Genomic DNA, 12,219 nt, shown 5'->3' with positions numbered 1-12,219 from the left:
GTAATCTCATAATCACAGAATCATGGAATTCCAGAATGGTTTCGGTTGGAAGGGACTTTAAAGATCATCTAATTCCAACCTGCTGCCGTGGGCAGGGACACCTTCCACTATCCCAGGTTGCTCCAAGCCTCAATGCCCAACCTGGTCTTGGACACTTCCAGAGATGCTGCCACAGCTCTGTACACCCTGTGCCAGGAGCAATTGGGAACAATTCCTTCCCAGTATCCCATCTAACCCTGGCCCCTGGCACTGGGAAGCCTTTCCCCCTCATCCTGTCAACCCAATGTGATGCCACCAGCCAGGGGGGCCATGGGGTCCCTTCACCGTGTCCCGTGTGCCCCGGACACCCCTGGGAAGGGATCCCTGGGATGGGGGGGGGGGGGGGGAAGGCAGGTGCTGACGGCTGGGATGCTCGGCAGGCTCGGACGCCATTATCCGGCAGCACAAGGCCGCCTGCCTGCGGATCACGGCCCTGCTGGTGTGCAAGGACCTGCTGTGGATCGGGACCAGCGCCGGCGTGGTGCTGACCCTGTCGGTGTCGGCCAAGGCAGCCCCCACGCTGGTGGGGCTGTCCCAGGGGCACACTGGCCACGTGCGCTTCCTCACAGCCATCGAGCTGCCCGACGGCTTTGATGTCCTTTTCCCGCTGCCCAGGGACACGGGTAGGTGGGGTGACGGGCGCGTCCCAACGTTTCAGGAGCTGTGCGCAGTGTTCCCCGGGCTGGGACTGCTGCGCTGGATGACCGGCCTTCGAATGTCGGAGTGCCCGTTCCGTTCTTGCCTTGTTAAAATTAAGGGTGAAAAAACTGGCAGTGGAGGGTGGGGGGAACTGGGTGCTAAACTGCCCTCTACCAGCATGAGCACCCCCAAAATTCCCAGGGAGACCAGAATTCCCACGGTGTCTCCCAGGCCAGCTCTGAGGCGGGAAGGTGGGATGGGGAGAAGAAGGAGATGGGATGGGGGCTAGCAGGTTTGAAGGGAAGAGCTGACACGGCTTACAGGGGCCAGTTTGGGGTGGGAGGGGCTGCTAGGATGAGAGGAGGTTTTTGGGGCCGGGACGTGGTGCCCTGGGAAAGCGGTGGAGGGTGGATGCTGAGCTGCTGCCGCTGGGATCTGGTGGGGACGGGCGGAGCTGCAGGGCTCGGGGGTTCTGCGCTTGCCAGGGGCCGAGAAGCCGAGCGAGGCCGAGAAACGAGACCCGTCCCGCCCCCGTGCCCCCGCCCTGGCGCTGTCCAAGCCCAAGATGTTGGTGATCAGCGGCGGGGATGGCTACGAGGATTTCCGGCTGACCAGCAGCAGCGAGACCGTGGGCCGGGACGACAGCACCAACCACCTCCTGCTCTGGAGAGCGTGACCAGCCCCCGGCCAGCGACGGGGGGTGCCGGCCCCCCTGTGTGCAGGGGGGGGTCCCGGCCCCCTCCCCACCGCCCCCCGCCCCAGCACCTCTCATCTCCGACCCGGCTGCTCTCTGTGTGCTCGGGGTTGGGGGGGATGAGCCCCGGTTCCCCCGCCGTCCCCCCGGCCGCCGCACTGGACTCGGGGGTGGGGGGGGGACGGACGGACGGACACACAGCGCTTCGGGGGTCTCCAGAAGATGGGGAGGGGGCGGGGGTTTGCTTGGGAAGGCGCTGCGGAGGAGGAAGAGGAGGACGTTACCGAGCATCCCTGGGGAGCGGCCGGAGGATGCCCGACAGCCGGGAACCCGCCTTGCTCTCCGGTTTTGTGTGTGCCTGCTTCACGGGCCGGGGGGGCGCGGGTCTGTCACCCCCCCACCACCACCCCGGGACCCCGGGACCCCCGGCCGCGCCGCGGGACCACCCCAGGGACAATCCGCCCGCCGTGTCCCCCCCGGCCCGGGCGTCCCGCTAACCCGCTCGCTCCATCGCCAGCACCCAGATAGCTCTGTTCGTTTGTTCGTTTGTTTTAAATATATATATATATTATATATATATAAACATCCTTATTTATTTGGGGGTTTGGGGAGGGGGGGGGGGGGTCAGGGTGCCATCACCGCGCTGCCGGTCCCGCCGCTCCGGAGCTGAGGGGTTAAAACTTGCCGGAGAGCCTGACCCAAGTGGTGGAGCTGGAGGAGGGGGGAAATGATGGAGGGGCGGAGAGAAGGAAATTTGGGGGTCCCCCCCCTCCTTCCCTGTGATTCCCAGCGGGATTCTGCAGCCTGAGAAGTGGGAGGAAGGCGCTGCTGCCATTTGAAGCATCTCTGGATGAAAACAATCCTCTTTGCATTCCCCGCCAGCCACCAGGGCTGTCCCCCCACCCTTAAAATGGGGTGACAGTGTGGGGGACCCTAAAAACGAGACTGTGCTAGACCAACCCTCCCCCATTTGCCCTTTTTTTCCCCCATTTTCCTGCTTTCACCCCAGGATCCAGGCGAGATCTGTGCTCTCAGATTAGGACAGCCTGTTGTCCCCATGGGAGACGTGACAACCGTGGTGGCAGGGATGAATCAGGGTGTCCCCAATCCCACACAACTGGGTGAGTGACAGGAATGCTGCCATCCCACATGGAGCCGTCCGTCTGTCCGTCAGCGGGGTGAGTGAGTGTGTGCTATAATTGGGATGATGAGGATATTTTGGGAGAGGAGGCGGGGGGGGGGGGGGGGGAGTGGATTTCAGTCACTCGGGGGCTCTTTGTTATTAAAGGTCACCCGTGCCAGAATGATCCCAGCGTGGTCTCATCCTTTACCTCGGGATGGGGTGGCAGGGACAGGGACGGCTCTGACCACCCACTGGTGTCACTAGGAATGTCACCCACTGGTGCCACTGGTGGGGAAGACTCCGGTGGGAGGAAGAAACAGTTTCCACCACTGAGGTGCAGTTAAGCTGTCCTGGATAACCCTGAGGGGGATATCGGGATATCCAGCCCTCGTACCACAGAGCGTCGGGACGTGGCACTCTCTGAGTGGACAAACAGCCGGAACAGGGGACACCAGCTGGTCCTGGGGAAAACCCGAGGGAATAGAAGGAACACCAGGCCTGACGGCACCCGGGTGTCCCCACCGTGGGAAAACTGTCCCCTAGGGAAGAGGACGAGGCATGGTGTGCTGTAGGACAGGTAGGAAAGCAGGGCGCAGCACTCACGGGTGCCCCCTGCGAGCCCACACAAGGGGGAGAAATTAAAGCACTTTTTTTAAATTTTTTTTTTTTTATTTCTAAATTCAACCCACCCTGATCTGGTTGTTTTCCCTCCAACCCCTCCCGCGGGTGGGATAAAGCCCATCCCAAATCCCGCCCCTGGTCCCGTTCCCGCTCCCCATTCCCGCAGTCCCCACCGCGGCCGGGAGGTGGCGCTGCCGCGGCGCCCGAGGAGGGCGTGGCCAGAGGGCGTCTGGGCGTGGTCTGCTGGCGTGACGTCATGGGACTGGGAGGGGTTCGCGGCGCCGCGCGCCCGCGGGTTCATTCATAAGGAGGAGGCGCGACCGACGGGGCCGCCCCGGGGGGAGCCCGGGGGCTCCGCGGCGGGGACAGGTAGGGGACACCCCCCCCCCCCCCCCCCCCACAGGGACACCCCCCCCACAGGGACACCCCCCGACCCGGAGAGCTCGGGTTAGTCCCCCTTAAGGGGTTGCTCCCCCGTGGGGGGGTTCTGGGGTTGGGGTTTCTGAAGCTTTGGGTTGTGCAGGGAGAGGGGTCTGGTGCTTTTTGGGGTGCTCGACCCCCGCTGTGCGCTACAAAAGGTGGGCGGTGGTTTTTTTTTTTGTGTGTTGGCTTTATCCCTAAAGCAGGGCGCCGGGGGAGCTCCTCCTGCAGTGGGGTGCGCTGGGGAGAGCCCCGCCGGCCCGGGAGGCTGCGGCTGCTGCAGCGTCAAAATAGGTTAAAATAAAGGGTGGAGAGGAGGAAAAGTAGGTTAAGGAATACTCAGCAGCTGCTGCCTGGGAAAAAAGGCAGAAGCTGTGTCGAACCTTTTTTTTTTTTTTTTTTTTTTTTTTTTTTTTTTGGAGCTGGCAAACCCCAGAGCTCCGAGCCAAAGGTCCGGGGATGCTGCGGGATGCTGCGGGATGCTGCGGCGCGGGGCTGCACCCGGGACGGGGCCGCTGCCGGAGCTGCGCGCCATCCCAGCGCATCTCCCGGGATCATTTGACTTTAACGCTGGAATTTAGCGGCGGCTCGATTGTTCCCACAGCCCCGATGGGGCCCGGGGCTGCCATCATGCCGAGTTTCGCTCCATCTGCCGGACAATCCCTTCCTTCCTTGTCCTAAGGCTGTCTCCAGCAGCTGTTCCCCAAAGTTTTCCCGAACAGTTGCTGATTTTTCCCTGTGTTTGTCTGCAGGAGCCCCCGGCTGAAACCCTGTTCCCCCAAGGGGAGGGGAAGCCCTGGCTGGAATGCTAGCGGGCAGTTTTAGGTTACGGATTGAATTAAGGGGGGGATGGGAATAAAGGGCTCATGTGATCCGGAGGGAGGTTTCCAAAACCAAGTCGCCTCTTCTGGTGTGTCGGCATTGATTGCACCAGCCAGGTGGGGTACGGGTCTGGTGGAGCTTGGAATGTCCGCAAAAGCAGCTAGGTCTGGCACTGGGGGGGTTATTTTTTGTGTTTCTCTGGTTCAAAGAGGGGCAAATTCTGTCTGTTTTAGGAGTGTGTCAGGGCAGCTGGGCTTCCCGGCATCACAAGATGAGGGTTTGTGCCTGCATAGCCCATTCCCGCTTGGGATGGCCCCAATCTGTCCCCAAAAGCGGGGGCTGAGTCCGGGGCAAAGCTCCAGTGCCAGCCAGGAGCAGGCACCCTCTGGTACCTGCGCCTCCTTCGTCCCTACAGCAGTGTTTTGTTCATCCGAGGGATGTCCTTAATCCCTGGATTAAGTTTGGCATCAGATCAGTTTTACCCCTGCTCCTGGTGGTGTTTAGATCCAGTTATCATGATCTGGAATGCTCTGGTGAGCCGGGATGCCTGTGGGACCTTCCTGTCCCCTCCTTATGCCACTTCATTCCCAGCAGAGCCAGTCCCCAGACGTCTCGGTGTGTCCCTGAAGTGCTTGAATTCCACAGCCCCAGAGAATTAAAAATGCTTCACGTTAGGTTTGAACTCGAGCTTTATTCACAGGATGGCGAGCTCGCACGGGTACCAGCATCCCTTTGTGCTCCAGGGGCACATCCCAGATCCCAGGGGGATTCAGGAGCTGGGCTGGCCGGCTCTGTGCCGGCACCCTGAAGGAGTGCTTCTGTACTGGGAGCTACTGGAGAGAACTGGAGTACGGAGTGTGCTCATTTTGGGTTCTGTCATCGTGTCCCATCCACATCCTATAAACATCCAGCTCACCCCCGGGAACCCCTCACGTGTAATTAGCTGCATCTCGGGGTGGTGCTGGCTGCTAATTAGGAGAAACTCGTCAGGCACAGGCTGTAACGAAGCTCTGCCGGAGCTCCCACGGGACCGTGACGACCGGGGGGGCGAGGGAATTTCCATGCAGGCGGCAGGATTTCCATGCGGAGGCTGGATCCGGGTTTGGGTTATTATCGATTTTTTTTCTTTCCTTCCCCTGTGCTGTCAGCATAGATTTTAATTTTAACAACCAATTGCTGAGCCTGAAGAGGGGGGATGAAACTTTGGGAAACAACTCTTGTTTTGTTCGAGTTTTCATTTAAATATTTACTTTTTCTTTTTCTTTTTTTTTTTTTTAAGTGACTTCATTTCCTTGTGACAGATGCAAAAGGATTTCCTCTGGAGCAGGAAAAACCTTTCTTTAACTTTGTTTAGCATCATCTGCTCCTTGCATGTATGATGTGACTCCACCGCTGAGGTTGGTCCCTCTCCAGTCTGGGATGCAGCTGGGATTTCCAAGGGAAGGGGTGATGCTGGGCATTCCATAAAATCTCTAAAAAACTTTCAGGGGATGGTTCAGGACTGCTGCTGTAGGGATATTTAGGCAGATGCCTTGGAGCATCCCAGAGGGGAGAAAAAGGGCCCCCATATTACTTCTCCAGTGGGATTTTCCCTGGGTGGTGACCCCAGTGCTCCCCCTTGGGCAGGTCTCACTGGGTGATGAAGAGGAGCGGGATGCACTGGTGGCTTGTCACCGTCCTGGGGGTGAGTATGGTCCCATCCCATCCCTCTGCTTCTCTGATGATCCAGCACCACCCCACTGCTATTTAGGACATGGGGATGGGTTTGCATCCCTCGTGGTGCATCCAGTGGGGTCAACTCCCTCACACCACTGGAGAAGGCCGTCCACTGGCTGTGGGGCAAGCGAGAGGGTGGCAGCAATGGCATCACCTGTGACAGGGTGGCATGTGCCACCGCCGGCAGGGCCAGCGGGGGAGCCGCAGCAGCCGGCACTGAGCGCTCTGATGCTCCCGCAGGTGCTGAGCAGACCTGCCCAGGGGAGCTGCGGTGCCCCGGAGCCGGGGACAGCGGGATGCCCACCCGGAGAGGAGCCCAGCGGGGTAAGCCGTGCCCACCTGCGGCACCTCCGCCCCTGAGGGATGCTGCGGGACCCGCCCGAGGCTCATCCCCTGTTCCTCACCGCAGGATCCAGCGGGGACGTGCCGAGCTTGTCCCCCCGGCACCTTCTCCCTGGGCAACGCGTCCTGCGCCGCTCACACCCAGTGCCGGGCCGGGAACAGGGTCCTGGTGGCAGCGGGGACCGCGGTGAGCGACAGCCGGTGCGGAGCCTGCCTGCCGGGGTGAGCCCAGCCGGGGGACGCCGAGCCCCAGCCCTGCCCTGGCTCGGGCACCGTGTCCTGACCCTGCTCTCCCCTCCCTCCCCGCAGGTTTCACAGCCCTGGAGGGGACAGGGAGCCCCGGGACCGGTGCCTGCCCTGTGCCGCCGCTCCCCGCAGCACCCCGGGGTGCCCAGGTGGGTGCTGGAGCCGGAGGTGTCACCCCAGGGCTGGGGGTGACGGAGGAACCCTCGCCCCGGGGATGTCCCAGGGTGCGTCCCCCTTGGGATGGGGCATGAGGTCCTGCCGGGATGTGGCAGCTGGGGACGCCTCTGCTCACGACACAAGTGGCTCCTGCTTCCCTGGGGTCCAACCCTGGTGCAGGGCTCCTGGGAAAATGAGGTTTAATCCCAATGCAGTCCCTCTGCGAAGCTGATCCCATGCCTCTCGGCAGGCCGGCGGCGAGCCCGCAGCCCCGAAATGCTGGGCAGGGCACCGGGAACCAACGGGACGCGAGTCACCCTGCTGGGTGAGGAAGAGGAGGAGGCAGCAGCAGCACAGGCAGCCGTGCTGACCATCGTCCCGGTCTTCTGTGCCATGGGATTGTTGGGAATCCTGGTCTGCAACCTGCTGAAGAAGAAGGGTTATCACTGCACTGCCAGCAAGGAGCCCCAGCCCAGCGGCACCGGTGAGCCCTGGCTGTGCCGTGACACTTTTGGTGATCCCACATCCATTTCTTGCTCAGCCTGTTCCTATAGCTTTTTGTCCTCCTTGACCCAAGACATCCTGCTTGTCCTTGAGGTGCCTTATCTCCCATCAGTGACTTTTCCCTAACTTCTGCTTCCAGGTCCCAGCTCCATCTACCAGCTGGAGGATGCCAACGAGGACACCATCGGGGTGCTGGTGCGGCTGATCACCGAGAAGAAAGGTCAGGAGGTCCCTGGGAAGGGGGACGAGGGGGTGACCTGGGCCAGAGCCCCGTGACCCCTGACTCCTCGGTGTCCTCCCACGCAGAAAATGCAGCAGCACTGGAGGAGCTGCTGAAGGAGCATCAGAGGCAACAGCTGATGCCACCGAGCTGTGCCCCCCTCAATAAGTAAGAATCCCCTAAGGCTGCACTGGGGACCTCCCCATAGTGGCACCACCCTCTCACGCTGATGGCATTTCCCCCCTCGCCAGGCTGCACCTCCTGCCTCAGTGTCCCCCTGCCTGCCACCACCAGCAGCACCTGCACACGGTGCAGGGACCGGCCCCGTGTGCCCGCTGCAGCCAGAAGTGGCCCGAGGTGCTGCCATCGCTCAGTGCCACCAAAGTCCCCAAACCCGGAGTTCATCCCAGCGAGGTGACCATCTTCTCCATTGGCAGGTAAGCAGGGAGAGCCGCCCGGTGCGTGTCCCCTCTGTGGCACGGGGGGACAGGCTGATGTGGTGCTCCCCAACAGGTTTCGGGTGTCCCGGATCCCTGAGGTGAGGAGCGAGGCAGGGGCTGAGCCCCTCTGTGGTGCCCTCCCCGCCGGCAGCGGGATGTGACCCCTGTGATGGAACAGCACCACAGGCCCCCAAGAGGTGAGGGTGGTGAGGAAAGGTGCTCTGAAGGCTGGAAAATGGAGCATGAACGCCGTAGGGACACAGTGTGGGGACAGTGAGGCACGAGGGAGGGGGTGTCCCTCGCTGCAGGGATGATGGAGGGTGCTGGCAGGGCCTGGCACGGGGTGGCACGGCTGGGGGCTGCTCTGTGAGTCATGGACAGCTGCACGGGCTCACGTGCCCTCGCTCATGTCCCTATGTCCCTTCCTCCAGCAGTGCTGCTGCTGTGACCATCCAACTCTGAGTCCCTCCTGACATGGACATGGAGAGGCTGGAGCATGTCCAGGGAAGGGAACAGGAACAGGAGGAGAGGGAGCAGCCTCAAGCAAACCGTGCCAGGGGAGGTTCGGGTTGGGTAGTGACAGCCATGGATGAGTGACGCCGAGTGGCTCCTGCCACCTTGGGTGGTGCAAAGGGCCCCATTCAGGCTCACCTGTGGTCCCTGCCTTGTCCTCCACAGCAGGCACCTGGCCTGGGGGCAGCCTCAGGGGTTGGTGACACCCACCAAGACCCCGTGGAGGGGATGGAGGACACTGGGCATTGTGTGAAAGCCAGTCCTGCTCAGAGCTTCCAAGTGCTGGAGGTGGCAGCTCAGCTGCTGCTCCTGCCACCAAGGTGTCCAACAGCAGAACAGCAAACCCAGCGTCTCGCTCGGCTGGTGAGAAGGATTCTCTGTCCCTGAGGCCTGATGGTGGCCACAGCCTGGTGGCCTGATAGACAGTAACTCCAGGAGCTGCCATGGCGGTGCTGGTGGCCACAGGAATCATCATCTCTGGGAACCATGATGCCACAACAGAGCTCTGCTGGAATCACAGAGGACACTGGATGCCATTTCATGGTCACCTTCTGGGTCTGTTGAACTCTCCAGGACCATCAATAACTCCTGATTCATCACCTGGTGCCAGCACTCAGCATCACAGGATAATGAATCACTGGATCACGGAATGACTCCTCCCTTCCCTACAACCCAGCTGGAGCACAGATTGCTCTGGGCAAAGCTGGTCTCCTGCATCCATCCACCCATCCTTCCTTCCTCTCTCCAAAGTCTTAGTTCAGGAGCACACAGTAGTGACGCGCACCATGAAGATCACACATTTCACTTCCCATAGGAATTGCTTCTGTGGGATCACGCTGGCTTGGCCATGTTGGGATCACTGGGATAACCTGCCCAAGGTTGGGTTGGAGACCATCGGCCTCAACCATCAACCCAAAAAAGGCTTTACGGCTGGTCCCATTCATCTCTCCACAACATCACAGCGCCAAAGAACCAACCACCAAACCCTCTTGGGCTCTTTTATTTATTTATTTAATTTTTTTGGGAAACATTTTAATAGTTATCGAATGTTCTACATCTTACAGTAAATATCGTACAGTTACAAACTCTTGGCTGAAATCTGTCAGGGAGATCACGACCTGATCTTCAGAACCAAAACCAGAACAGAAAACAAACGGGAAAATAACCCCAAATTTACACTTCAGATGGACAGACGGTGGCTGTGGGGCTCTCCAGGGCATCAGTCCAAGGCCATGCTCCCTACACACCTGTGAGATGTAGACTTGGAAGACGTGGTTACACTTGGGTTTAAATTTTTTTTGTTCTTTCAGGGAATTTTTTTTTATTATTTATTTTTATTTAAGAGGTCCAATAATACTTAAATAAGAGCTGGTCTGATGGTTGAAATTAATTAATTTAATTAGATAGAAAGAGGAGTTGGGAGCCTGGTGTGGGTTGAGGCAGTGTTGTGGGAATGGGAGGGTTTAGGTGCAATCCTGCACCTTGCCGTATTTCCCTACAACTCCCTCCCCTGATCCTGAACCCCTTTGCCCCCAGGAAAATTCCATCTCCCAGCTCCATCTCTTGCAGGAGGATGCAGGGAGGCTGCAGGTGGCCATGTTGCATCAAGATTATTCCCTACAAGCAGCATAATCGAGCGTTTCCCAACAAGAATCGTTCCTGCCAAACCACGTATTATGCTGTTCCTGCCCTGCAAATAGTCCCTCAAGTTAGTTTACCTGATTGCCAGAGAATCTCCAAGGGCCATGGTGCAACATGCCACAGAAATGCCTTTTCCAAGATTTCTTCCCTCCCAAGCTCTGTCATGGGCTTTATTTTCCTTTTTTTTTCCCTAGGGGAATGCTAACACACAGCAGAGAAAATATTTGGAGGCTGATCCTGGCTCTGGAGCAAAGTGAAGTGAAGATGGGCAGAGGGTCACCACAGTTCAGGGACGAGAGCTGGAGGGCCTGAAAACGTTGGCAATTTAAAAAAAAACCCAAACCAAAAATACCTGGATTTATGGGTATCCAGCAGCTCTTATTGCTATTGTTGGCTGGTTGGATTTTACAAAAAATAAAGCCTCAACTGTTGTTTTCCACCTCCCTAACAAACCAGGACCCCATTTCATGCCCTCCAGCTGGGAGCCACATCATCCCACATTCCCCGTGGGGATGCAGGAGGGGAGGGCAAGGAGTCGGGGGGGGTCTCTCTGGGAAGGACCAGATTCAGTGGGATGCCAGTGGCTGGAGGAAACCTGATGCTCTGAACATCCCTCATTAAAACAAACCCTTTAAATAGTATTTCCTTGGAATTACATCCCAAAACTGCAACAAGGCTGAACTGAGTGATTTATTATTCATAAAATACAGGAGCAGAATCATGACTGGAGGGTTCAGCTGCTTGGAGGCATGTTGGCCTCAGGCTTCAAGGGCCTCCAGGGGTTTGGGGGGTCACCACTACCACTAAAATCCTATCTTCCCCCCAAATCTTGCATCATTGCAGCTTGTGTTTTGAAGTAAAGGTAAGGGCAGGGATGGGTTAATGGTTCAGAATTATTTTCGTTCCTCTACAGCTGGAATTTTAATCTCAGACATTTCAGTGGCTGCTAAGGATGGTTTAACCCCTCCTGCTCTCCCCCACCAATGCCTGTTGTCATCCTTCCCTGTGGAAAACCCTTTTCCTTAACCAGCATCAGCAAAGCTTTCCTGGAATGAAATATTTGAGAAGCTGGTGGTCCACACCCAGGTCCCCCACTGTGACCTTCTCGGGGCAACTACTTAAGCCATGACTTGACAAAGGGAAGGACTTGGGATCAAGGAAAGGGCAGGGAGCATCTCCCCACCTCCACAGCCCCATGAAGCCACCTTGGGAAGGAGCTACCCAAGCCTGGCACTGTGTGGTGGCCCCAGAGCCATGTGGTTGCCTGGGGTGCACACAGTGGCTCAAGGCTGGTTACCAAATGTCCTCACTAGAGCCTCTGGCCCAAAAGGTGGCAAATATTTCACCTTTCCACACCTTGGCTAATGAGCATTTCTGCCTGAGAATAATGGGATGAGGAGCGCTGGATCTGCTATTGATCCAAGCAAAGGAGCTAAAACCCAACTGCCCTGTGGGAACACTGGGTTATCCACCACACTCAACTCCTGGGGCTTTCTCCCCCACTTTTAATGTTTTTTTTTTTTTTCCTTCCAGGAGAAACCCCAGCATCTCCTTTCCACACATAGGCCAGAAGTTTAGTAGTGGTTCCCAAAGTGGTGCAGGGTGTCTGGGACAGTGGTGGGATGGTGTCTGCTGGGAAAGGTGGTTTGCAGAGCCCAGACTGGGATCCCAAAGCTCACTGGACCCCACAGTCCAGAGCACCATTACGTTGGGAGACCTGACTCAGTGCTGACCGACGACTCCTGGTACGTAACACAAAGTCAGCTTGAGAGGGGGAAAAAGGGGATCTCAGAAGTCTTCAATTCTTAGGATCTACTGGGCATTTTTTGGCCCAGGTTTAACTGCAATGTGCTACAAACAGTGGAAGGATGATGTGGTGATATAATTTCCCAAGGTCCTGATGCTCTTTACTAAGCCTTGTCTTTGCCAAACCAAATGGGGAACCTGCCGATTACTGGCTCCTTTTCTCTTTTTTCCTTCTCCTTTGCCTCTACACGAACCTGAATTGCAGCCCAAGGTTGCTCCTTCCCCACCCCACAGCACTGGTGTCCAGTCTTCCCCCACTTTGTTCCCCTTGAGGCCG

General features: G+C 58.0%; 2 protein-coding genes across 2 annotated transcripts in view; both read left to right on the top strand.

Moving 5' to 3' along the window:
• ARHGEF17 (Rho guanine nucleotide exchange factor 17) overlaps positions 1-1,354 on the top strand; it is a 28,856-nt gene extending 27,502 nt beyond the window's left edge. The window contains exons 20-21 of the mRNA XM_062511155.1: positions 420-662; positions 1,164-1,354. Of these exons, the coding sequence (XP_062367139.1) occupies positions 420-662; positions 1,164-1,354 (434 nt within the window). The remainder of the gene's footprint in view (positions 1-419; positions 663-1,163) is intronic.
• A 3,705-nt stretch (positions 1,355-5,059) lies between these two features.
• On the top strand, positions 5,060-8,143 carry RELT (RELT TNF receptor). The gene is made up of 11 exons (XM_062510662.1): positions 5,060-5,293; positions 5,355-5,464; positions 5,985-6,042; positions 6,315-6,398; positions 6,484-6,638; positions 6,726-6,811; positions 7,069-7,302; positions 7,462-7,542; positions 7,629-7,710; positions 7,794-7,979; positions 8,056-8,143. The coding sequence occupies exons 1-11, from the start codon at positions 5,060-5,062 to the stop codon at positions 8,141-8,143; spliced, it is 1,398 nt and encodes a 465-aa protein (XP_062366646.1).
• Positions 8,144-12,219: the final 4,076 nt, after the last annotated feature.

Source organism: Cinclus cinclus, chromosome 2, assembly GCF_963662255.1.
Source record: "Cinclus cinclus chromosome 2, bCinCin1.1, whole genome shotgun sequence".
Lineage (NCBI taxonomy): Eukaryota > Metazoa > Chordata > Aves > Passeriformes > Cinclidae > Cinclus > Cinclus cinclus.
The sequence above is the reverse complement of the archived record's forward strand: the minus strand, read 5'-3'. Positions and strand labels throughout refer to the sequence as shown.

What these genes read in the sequence shown, in the direction of transcription:
- RELT (XM_062510662.1), top strand. Translation starts at nt 5,060, where the DNA reads ATGGCGAGCTCGCACGGGTACCAGCATCCCTTTGTGCTCCAGGGGCAC. An exon ending in GAGGCTGGATCCGGGTTTGG is followed by an intron (nt 5,465 to 5,984) that starts GTTATTATCGAT and finishes CCCCTTGGGCAG; the next exon opens with GTCTCACTGGGTGATGAAGA. An exon ending in CCGGAGAGGAGCCCAGCGGG is followed by an intron (nt 6,399 to 6,483) that starts GTAAGCCGTGCC and finishes TCCTCACCGCAG; the next exon opens with GATCCAGCGGGGACGTGCCG.